The 11,225-nt window shown below is 35.4% G+C and overlaps 1 protein-coding gene across 1 annotated transcript; it reads left to right on the top strand.

Moving 5' to 3' along the window:
- Positions 1-6,470: 6,470 nt before the first annotated feature.
- Positions 6,471-8,190, top strand: LOC147555102 (mavicyanin-like). Its single transcript, XM_086663957.1, has 2 exons — positions 6,471-6,744; positions 7,664-8,190. The coding sequence occupies exons 1-2, from the start codon at positions 6,570-6,572 to the stop codon at positions 8,059-8,061; spliced, it is 573 nt and encodes a 190-aa protein (XP_086520083.1). The 5' UTR covers positions 6,471-6,569; the 3' UTR covers positions 8,062-8,190.
- The last annotated feature ends 3,035 nt before the right edge of the window (positions 8,191-11,225 follow it).

Here is an 11,225-nt window from a genome sequence, read left to right as displayed (position 1 = left end):
ACCGAATATGTCCCGATTCATATCCCGCTTTTGCAATCCTCTGGTCACACTTGAATCTTCTTCTTCATCCAATTTGCTAGCGGTTGCCTGCCTATAGAAATAATCAAGGTGCGTATAGAATTTACCACTTAGCTAAATCATGGATGAAATGGGCTTTTGTAATGAGTAGTCATCATTTGGAAAAAAAAAAAAAGTAGACTTGTGTGTTATTGATGGTTAAATGCACTTGCCAATCTTGTTATATACACTCACATCAAAAGTACTTCTTCAAATAAAAGGAGATGTTTTTTTTTTTTTTGAATTAAGCTTTCATTAAATAAACCTAATACAAACGTATCTGCGAGTATTGTCCAAAGGACTAAAAGTTAAAAACAAGAGACAGATACATTATATGAGGAAAGTGAACTGAAAGGACGAAAGAGTAACTATCTTACGTCTGAGGACTAAATGCTGATTGCGCCAAATTGTGGGCCTCTGAGTTAGAAATACGAGGGCAATATTGTAATTCCACCTGAAGGTTGGAAACCCTATTCCTCAGCCTATTTATATCTTCTGATAGCCTCCAAGGAGGGACGATATCATCGGCCGAGAGCAACTCCACCATAGTTTTACAGTCGCCTTCTAGTATAAACTCACCCGAAATCATCCCCTCAATCACATTCAAACCGAGTTCGAAGCTTCTCATCTCACAATATAGGGGTGAAATAGCTGGGAATATCATTGAATCTGATTTTAAGATCTCTCCTCTGTGATTTCGAATCACTGAACCCGCAGCTCCCATCGGTGGCTTATAAGCTCCATCTACGTTAACCTTTAGTTTTGGTTCAGGAGGAGGAAGCCAAGTATCTACCTGCATGCTATTAGTCGAAAGAGATGAAGACAAGTTTGGAAGAAAACTACTTACCTCCTGTGTTATTTTCCAGAGACAACCCTCGAAATCTGGTTGCTTGTTGTTGAAGATCATGTCGTTTCGGAGTTTCCACCAATTCCATACGAGATAAGTATACCAGTACCAATTAATCTTGTTTGATCTATTAATTAGTAATTGCTTCAAATTATTGATGAAATTAGGACTTAGATCTATGAGCATGCGATTTTCTGTAAAGTTCATAAAGTCTCTAAATCTCGGACAAGTACCAAAAATATGTTCTGTCGTTTCGATTTCCCCAGTCGAACATAGCTTACAGATGGGATTAATTGTTGAGTTATACTTAGAAATATTCCCTAAAGTCGCCAAACCATTGTGTAGTAATTTCCAGATGAATAGTTAAGTTCTAGGGTTTATAAGTTTGTCGTTCCAAAGTTTAGACCATGGAAAGTCCCTAATAGTAATGTTTAGTTCTGGTTTATTACTAATTTCATGATAGAATGATTTGGCCGAGAACTTGCCTGACTCAATAGGAGTCCAAATGAGTTTATCAGAGGATTCACTGCTTATTCGAACAGATTTTATTGTAGGGATTTACACCCTTCTACTAGCGTTTATAGCGGAAATATGACATCTAATGTCTACACTAGTATTCCCAGGATCACATGCAAAACTAGTAATTAATCTAATGGAGATAGTAGATTACCTTAATCGCTTTTCCCTCGAACTAGTTGAATTGATTGAAGAAGACCAAGAGCTTCAAGTGTAGCTCCTCTACTTGGGACACGAGCAATCAATTTGATCTCCCACCTTGTTGTATAGCTAGCACACCAATGGTGGTTGGATAAGAAGAACACCTTCTTCTTTGACTAGATTGATAGTAATGGGAATTAGCTCACTTTCTCTTCTCTACTTGATGTGGTAGAGTAAGAAAGCTTAGAGAGAAATTCCACACCTTATTCTCTGCCCTAAGAGTGTTTATATAGAACCCTAATAAGAATCCACCTCCTTTTAGGTTTCCTAAAACACCCTTTAGAATAAGATTTAGGGAAATAGTCGAAAATAGCAACTATTGGTATTTTCTCAATTCCCTAAGGAGGAGGTGCCCAAACACCACGAAAATTGGCAGATATAATGTTTATTATATCAGCAACTAACCCTCCAAAATTCAGCCCAATCCGAGTCCTAGAAGTACCCGAACCGGTCTAGGCCCAAAAACCCTGTTTTTGGCCTTTTTGTACTATCTTTGCCTAATTCCTTTTTAGGCCTATGAGATATGTTTATGGGACACTCCCATGATTATATCTCACTCCCACTAGTCATATCCTAGATCAATTTGTCACTCTTATGTGTAACCCGTTGTAGGATCCGATCGAAGTTAGCCGCGAATTACTTCGTAATTCGACGATCGTAGTTGGTCTCTAGCTACAACTCTACGATCCCTAAATCAATCGGACTTGATGATCTTCCACATCAATTGTCCTATCCGACAAATTGTTCGCATTGTCACCTTGGTCGAAGGACATCTCCTTCAACTCCTTCATTTATGGCCTCGACTGTCTCTGTATTAAAGTGATTAAGCAATAGGTGTTGATTCCAATCAGTGTTTGAACTATTACGAAGTTGTGACACCCACTTAATAGAGGCTGGTAGTTCATTTATGAGAATTGGTTTTTTGTCATGGAGTTCTTGCAACCAAGGGTCAGATAGAATCCTTATTTTGCTATCAATACCTGGAATCCATAATATTTTTGGGAGAATAGCCTCTCTGATTGCTAGCATTGCCCTCCAAAGAGGGGTGGCATTTGATGAGTTAGACACAGACCAAAAGTCACCATTCTTATTATATTTAGAATTTAAAAGTTTAACCCATACCTGATCCGGATTAGTCAAATATCTCCATGTAGTTTTGGCAATGAGAGATGAGTTGGCCTCTGAGAGGGTCCTGATTCCAAGACCCCCATTTTGTTTAGTCGAGCTTATAATTTTCCAATGAATGAAATGTAATTTCTTCTCAGTAGTAGAATGGTCCCACCAAAAACTTCGTTCAATTCTCTCCAATTTATTGATGATCTGTTTTGGGAGTTGTTGGTGGCTGAATGTGTAAGTACAATAAGCTCCCAAGGTAGATTTGATTAACACTGTTTTGCCCGCTTGAGATATGTATTTGCCTTTCCATTCCGATAATGTCTTTTCATATTTTTCCACTAGCCAAGAAAAAGAATCAATTCGATTACCTGGTTTCAATAGAAAAGATCCTAAATACTTCGCTTGTTCATTCATGACAGGAGCTTGTAAAGTGTTGGAGAATTGACTTCTCATTGCTGCAGGGATCCGTTTACCAAATAGGATTGATGACTTTTCAAAGTTGACCTTCTGTCCCGAGAAACTCGAGTATGTATTTATAATTTCCTTAATAGCTTGAAGGTTTGATGTGGTGACTCTCCCAAAGAGGATGAGGTCATCGACAAACAGTAGATGTGATATAGTAGGGCTCTCCTTGTTTAATTTGTAACCACTGTACAGACTATTTGTTTCATAATAATGGATGAGGAGAGAGAGGGACTGAGAGACCAGAAGAAATAGGTAAGGGGAGAGAGGGCACCCCTGCCTAAGACCCCTAGTTGGAATAATATTCCCATGGAGGTGACCATTAACTTGGATGCTAAAAGTAGTGGTAGTGATGCAAGACAATATTAGGTCTAAAAATAGACCTGAAAAGCCCATAGTCCGAAGAATTCTTTCTAGAAAATCCCAGTTAACTCTATCATATGCCTTGGCCATATCAATTTTCAGAGAAAAACCTCCCTTTTTCGCCTCAGATTTGCGGATAGAATGGATTAGCTCTTGAGTAATAATAATGTTGTCTACTATTTGTCTCGAAGGGACAAAAGCATTCTGAGTCCACATAATGCATTGATCTAGGTAGGGGCTGATACGGTTAGCTAAAATTTTCGTGATGAATTTATAGAGAGAATTGCACAAAGAGATTGGTCTGAAATCTGAGGCCATACTCGGGTTACGGATTTTAGGAATGAGGGCAATTGTTGAAGTGTGGTGTAGTTTTTGGATCTTGCGGAACAGGTCTGGGGTTTTTGGAGATGAAGATGATGGATCAGAAGTAAAGCCAGATAAATATAAGTGACTAAAGACAAAAGTAAGGGTAGAGCAAGATAAAATGATAACATGGGAAAGATTTGTTTTAACTTTTGAGTCAATGGTTGAGAAATTGTAGAAGTAGAGGGTATAACCTGTTCCCGTCAGACACGAACAATTCTATCAAATGCGTCACGTGAGGTGATCTATACGCACCCCACATTGTAGTTATATGCGCCCTTTAAGGGGTCCATATGTTAATGGGCCGCCTGCAACAATAATATGGATGCCTTTAAGTCTTCCAAAGTAAAATGAGATCTTGAAAAGATGCTCTTTCTTATAATATCAACCCTTGGTTGATTTTTAATCACATCTGAATCCTAAAATTTTGATAAAGTAAATTCTAACCATTAGAGATAAACATTTGAGAGGGAATCCTTGCCATTAGGGGGAAAGGTACCCTCCTCCCTTATTTCATTTTAAATTAGGCGGTCATTCGAAAAGTTAGTCACACTTTAGAGGGCCAATAAGAAAAGGATTTTTTGAGTTTACCCCTAGGCACTAATTGGGAATTGAGTTTACCCCCTTCAATAATAGGTAATTAAGCTTAACCCTTGGATTTACTATTAGTGAAAAAAATACAAAGGTTATGTTTGGCGTACGTGAAATAATTGTGACTTACCAAAAATAATTTTTCTTCAATATGATTCCTAGTAGAGATTCTACCTCATTTTATTGTTTGATTTGGTTGGGAATATGATTATTGAAGAATAATTTTGTTTATATATAATTTACTTTATGATTTTATATCACATACCAAACATATCTTAGTAGTTTTGACAAAAAATCTAAATTCAATGAGGTAAGCTCAATTACCAATTACTGAATGAGGTAAACTCAATTACCAATTAATTTTGACGGAGTAAACTAAATGATTTAAAAGTCCAAGATACCATTATGTTTATTGTTAGATAGTGAAGAATCTATTTTGTTTCTTTTTCAAATCTTTTGAATCTGCTGCAATAAACATAAGTTAAATTTGATATGAAAATCATTCAAGGAAGAAAATAAAAGATATTTTCTTGATTTATATTATATAGATAGCAAAGGATTTATTGTTGTGAATATTTTTATATCGCTTCAATTTCGTTATAATGGACATAAGTTAAACTAGGCTGTGAGTATAAGGGGTAAAACAGTATAAATCTAGAAGATTTAGGGTACCATTCCTCACTGATGTCCATATTAAAAATTTCTTTATTTTCATAAACCACATATTTGCCGAAAAAATCCGAGAATAAATTCAAAATGTTAAATCATTAAAAGTAGATAAGAGAATAATCAAACCTAAAACTTTTTTATTTTCTTAAACTACATACTTGTAAAAAAAAAGTATAAATCCAAAAGATTGAATCATTAAAAGCAGATAAGAGAATAAATCAATCCTAAAATCTCAAACTAATGTCAAATTTGCTATCTCGAGGAATTATACTGTTTTTTATTTTGTTTTATTTTTGTGAACTACGTACTTGCAGAAAAAAGACCAAAACGACCATTGACATTTTTTCCCCTCTCGCTACCTTTCTTTCCTATTCCTAAATCATGGCAAAGTGGTGACGTCGTTAACGACTATTCTCATATCTCTCGTCTCAAATTTCATGTTTATCTCTCTTCTTCGTCAGTCTCTTCGTCAATTCATACTCTTCTTTTTTAATGTCTAATTAGGGAATTGAAGAGAAAGAGGAAGGTAGGAATTAAGAAGAGATAGAAGGAATTAAGAAGAGATAGAAATGAAGAGGCTGGAGACCATAAAGCGGAGATTCATTGGTAATGTCATCGCCCCGACAAATTATGTCTTAGTCTTTTATCATTTACATTAGAAAATAAGTTTCTCTAACTAGACATCAAAACAAAGGACGTTTCTCTAATTGTACATTAGTGGGAGGGGTCCTCCTCAATTCCCCTAAAATTTTCAACAACCCCAAGGATATAGCTTAATTTTTTATTTTTTTTTGAAGTCGACTACGATCTACGTATGTCGTTACAATTGGCATTGATACATCAAAGATGTGATACGCTCAATAACTGCCCACTCAAACTGAAACAAGAACCGGGCCTATAGCCCAACATGACAATGACCTAAAGTCCAACTACATTATTTACACCCTAATAGTCCCAAATCAAATAACCAAAGATTCCACCTTCTCTGGGATTCGAACTTGAGACCTCCAGAGATTTCTGGAGTTTTATATCACCCCGCAAGGATAAAATCTAAATGATACACGTTTTGGATTGGGGTCCCTTTTATATATTTAGTAAGTATATTTCTCTAACAGAAAAGGTATTAAATCATTTTTCAAATCATTTTAATTAATATGATTTTGTATAATTAAAGCAAAAATTATATTTTTTAATAAGTTTCCTTTTGGGCTTTCTATTCCAAATATTTGTCCTCCATGTGAAAGATTATATAAGGCATGGATACTAGGAATTGAGCTCTACAATTTTTCTAGTCAAGAAAATCCCATTTCTTCATCTCTCGCTCTCTTTAGCTCTACAAGTTTTAGATTGTTCTATTTTTTTCTCTCTCCAAGTCATAGTAATAATGGCTTTTGTTGAGAAAGCTTTCATGTTGTTCTTTGTAGTTATGGTGGCTTTCAGTGTTTCTTCAATGGCTACCGATTATCAAGTTGGAGATGATCAAGGATGGACCACCTCGGGTAATGTCGATTATGCAAAATGGGCTTCTTCCAAAGTCTTCGGGGTCGGGGACAAATTTGGTAAATTATTAACTTTTACACTATCAAATTTTAGTTTGAATGATCTTCTCAATAGCTATTAGAAAAAAATTTGGTATATATTTTATGAATACAAACATAGTTATTACAATTCTTATGTGCCTCTAATAACATCCTAGAGCAAAAGATAGTCCTGGCCTCATGGCCCATTGTTGTGTTGCATAATAAGAAAATAGTAGATGCATTTTGACCCAATCATAGTCCGAAAGTTGATGTGATCAGCTTCCATTGGTTCTGATTGCAATATGTTATTGTCACATATATTTTCATTAAGGGGATTTGCAAAATATGTTGTTTCTAATTGCAATATGTTATTGTCACATATATTCTAGAAAGTGAATCATTAAATGCCATTTAAGTAAAATATTTAAAGATCTTCCTTTTAATTAAGTTATATTGCATAATTTGATATTATATTCTTATTTGGTAAATTTATAAAATAACATATTTTGTATTCCAAAAGTGTCAAAGAAGATATATGTGACCTAAAGTAATATTTATATTTTAGTATATCACATTATTTGGAAGAAAACCCATTAAGAAAATAGCATCTTCAATATAGGGATAACATGGTTAAAATATGTCTTCTAACCATTAGAATATCTACCCTCTAGCACCATCAATGTTCATAGTAATCAAATCAATTTAGGGTGCCTCTATAGCCACCCATCTTTTTTCGCTCTTGGCCCTATTCTTGTGTTGTTCAAACACAGTACGGATTACGTCTAGTCCGTGTGTTCTCAGATTGCCCCAGTACGTAGGGGTACTAACAGTGAGGATGGACCAAGAGTAAACAAGAAAAACACCTACCAACGCTTCCATCAATTTGTTTACTTCATTTGATCCAATTTTTTGACTTGATAAGTAATTTGATTAAATATTTTTGTTTTTGTTTATGAAGTATTCAAATACGACCCAAAATTACACAACGTATTGGAAGTGACATACGAAAACTACAAAAAATGCAACGGAACAGCACCGATCGCGACCTACACCTCCGGGAATGATGCAGTAAGCTTCAAAAGCAAGGGACATTATTATTTTATATGTGGAATTCCAGGCCATTGTGATGCTCACAAGCAAAAGGTAGATTTCAGAGTGGTTAATGACGCACCTTCTCACTCTACTCCAGCACCTCCCCATAACAATGAACCAGCAGCACCTGCCCATAACCATTCTCATGTTTCTGCTCCTGCTCCTGCCCCAGAAGGTTCTGGAAGTAGTGATCTTCTTCCATCATTCAGTATTGTTGTTGGTTTTGCTGGTTTGGCTTTTGTTATGCTTTTAGGGTTTGCTTGATTTCCTACAATTATGAGAAAGAGAGAGAGAGAGAGATTGAAATGAAGAGAGTTTGATTTGGTTTAATTCTCTCCTAAATAAGAGTTTTAGTTACTCTTTTGTTAATGATTTGGATAACAATTATTGTCATTTGGTTCACTTTTAATAATTCATTTTCGTTTTTGTATTACATAAGTTAATAACAGGTTAGTTTATGTTGAAATAAATAGAAACACATCGAATTTAAGATCATGGTACTGACTATAGGCCCAAAGTTTGTGGGAATGTATTTGGATTGGTGTGTCTGTAGAGATATCATGGAGCGCTTATAGAAACTTCCCCACCAAATGGGCCTTAAGTTCTCTTGTCGAAAATCATGATACAAATTGGCCTTAAAGAAACTACCTTTTACAAAGGGAACAACTAAAAACATTTGACCTTAATTTTTTAATTTATATGTAAGACTTAAGTATGAGTATATCTATTAGCTAACATCGATCCGAAGTTAGAAACCCAAATTAGTTCGTTAGTATCATATGTTTTTTTATCACCGTGGGAGATTTGATTCAGTATGTGGCAATGCTATTTTTCATACTCTTCAGAATACATATAATTTTTTTTCTTCTAAATATACAAAATTTTAATCCGGTGAATAACCTTATCGGGGTAGATTTTGGGTTCGAAGTTGAGAAAAATGAGTGTTACTAGCTACCAAAAAGATTATATCCAACATATAATATACTTCATATACTTGTAGATATAAAACAAGAAACTAGCCATTCTTCAAAAGACATCATTGAAGACAATTTATGGGGCAAGGATTAGAAAAGGTGACAAGATTCATTGGAATTTGGTCATACTTCTTACAAGTATATATCTAATAAATTGAAGATGTCTTCATTTGAGACATCAAAAAACTTAAAATATTCATAAGAAGAAGAGAGAAACAAAACAATGTAATCAGTTTCTGTGCACAAAGTTTTGGAAAATAATAAGCAATGCCAACCCAAACTACTTACTACTCTCTCAAGTTCCATAAAATACAAACCATGCCCACTCCATCTAGTAGTTTTTCTGTCTGGATGGATATTTCATTTCCCATCTTTTACTTATCCTATGGAACACAAGGATGATGGGAGGAGATATTACTTCTAGTGGTGTTTGATTTGAAGTAGACCTGTATTGACTAGAGTTTTTTTTTTGTTGTTGTTGAAAAAGGAATTGACTAGAGTTGATTTTTTAAAATTATTTATGTTTACTTTTGTAACTATGGTGCTATGTCCATTAAATATTCTTCCTATACTCGCACTGAGAGCATATAGACGAGCAGGATTTAGAGAGAGATGGAGAAACACTCTCACTTTTCTTTGTAAGTCTTGCCTTTACATTTACCCTGGACAAATCCAACTGGGATAGTGGCGAGACAGAAGATCATTTTTGTTTCATCTGGCTCGGGTGTTTAATTCATTTAATTAGCAGACACTAAGACGATTGAGGAGTTTTAAAGGCGCCCCAATTTACTGCTTTTGGCGCCCTTTTGTAGCCTCCTACAGCCAATCTAGAGAGATTTATGGATAAAATTTTCCAGACTTTTGACCTATTTTGTGTTAATAGGATGTGCTTTTCTTTTTTCTAAGGTCATTACAAAGGCAGTGATTCATCGATACGATGTGATAAGCACGATAACTGTCGAAATACTACTGATCTAAATCCCGACGAAATTCAATGACCTAAAGTCTGACGAATTAAATAGCCTAAAGTCCACAGAAACCACTTTATACTCAAGTTCAATATTCTTGAGTTTCCACTGAACTCTGCATTACAAATTATATGCACTGACTAACTGGACTACACGTTGTTAACACCTACTGTGTTATTAGGATTCTGGACCTCCCACCAATACTTACTATGGATAAAAGGAGCACCTAGTGTAGTAAAGTAATATTACACCCACACATAAGCACGTGTGGGCAATAACAGGAGCACTCCGCACATTCAGCGTGTAAAGAAGTAAAAAGGTAAAAAGAGAAGTCAGTAAAGAAAAGTTTACATAGAAAATGGGAAAGGAGTAATGGCTCATTCCAAATTTGATCCCACTTTGTGACCAAGTGGAAAATTTCAAGTCCTCTATTAGTCTAGTATTTCAGTTTGGTCTCCAATACTATGACTCCGTTCCTCAAATGTGATAATCAATATTTTTTTCCCTTTATACCCCTCTGTATAAAAAAGATTACTCTCATATCTATTTTCTGTCTCTTTGACTGAAAATCACTCATCGTGCGACGTCAGCCTACTCATTGGTTTAAGAAAAATAAATAAAAATTTCTATCTCCTTATGGCAACTACCACCACCCCGCAAACGTCTCTAACTCTCTGTCTATGTCTCTGTCTCAATCTCTCTTTTTCTTTTCTAGCTAAAACTTCAACGCGACAAGTGAAAGTAGAAAAAGGAAATGGAGAGGACGGGCTATCGTGGTGGAGGAAGAATAAGAAAAGAGAAGCAGAGTAAATTGGAGATGGTCGTGAGAGTGTTGGGTGGTGGTCGCTAAAGGGAGAAAGATAATTTTTTTTTTCTTGAACTTGTCGATGGCCGACAACTGGTTTACGATCAGAGAAAGATGAAAAAAAACATGAGGAAAACATTTGAAAAAAATGTAATAAAACGAAAATACACTGTTAAGTTTGTCTAGCGGACTTATTAGATTGGGAGGAGTCAACAGTTGGTAGCCAAAGTGGTTCCAAGGTGTTGACATAAACTCTAGAAAGCCCTAGAGGTCCCAGGTTCGAATCCCAGAGAAGATGGAATCTTTGGTTATTTGAATTGAGATTATTAGGGTATAAATAATGTAGTTGGGCTTTAGGCCATAGTTTCGTTGAGCTATAGGTCTGGTCTTGTTAGGTTTTGAATAGGCGGTTATCGAGCTTATCACATCATTGATGTATCAATGCCAAATGTAATGACCATCGTTGATCGTAGTCAATTTCCAAAAAATAAAAAAAAGATTGGGAGGAGGCTAAACTAGAATGCTAGACAAAATGGAGGCTAAACTAGAATGATAGACAAAATGGAGGCCACATTTTGTAGCTGATCAAAACATGGGATCTAAACTGAAAATAATTTTAGGGGTAAAAAGGCAAACGACAGAGAATCTTGTGTATATAAATATAACCCCTTACCCGTTCTC

This window comes from Eschscholzia californica, unplaced genomic scaffold (assembly GCF_041429995.1).
Source record: "Eschscholzia californica isolate CP2 unplaced genomic scaffold, dmEscCali1.0.p SCAF_2, whole genome shotgun sequence".
In the NCBI taxonomy this organism is placed as follows: Eukaryota; Viridiplantae; Streptophyta; class Magnoliopsida; order Ranunculales; family Papaveraceae; genus Eschscholzia; species Eschscholzia californica.
The sequence above is the reverse complement of the archived record's forward strand: the minus strand, read 5'-3'. Positions and strand labels throughout refer to the sequence as shown.

What these genes read in the sequence shown, in the direction of transcription:
- LOC147555102 (XM_086663957.1), top strand. Translation starts at nt 6,570, where the DNA reads ATGGCTTTTGTTGAGAAAGCTTTCATGTTGTTCTTTGTAGTTATGGTG. An exon ending in CGGGGTCGGGGACAAATTTG is followed by an intron (nt 6,745 to 7,663) that starts GTAAATTATTAA and finishes TTGTTTATGAAG; the next exon opens with TATTCAAATACGACCCAAAA.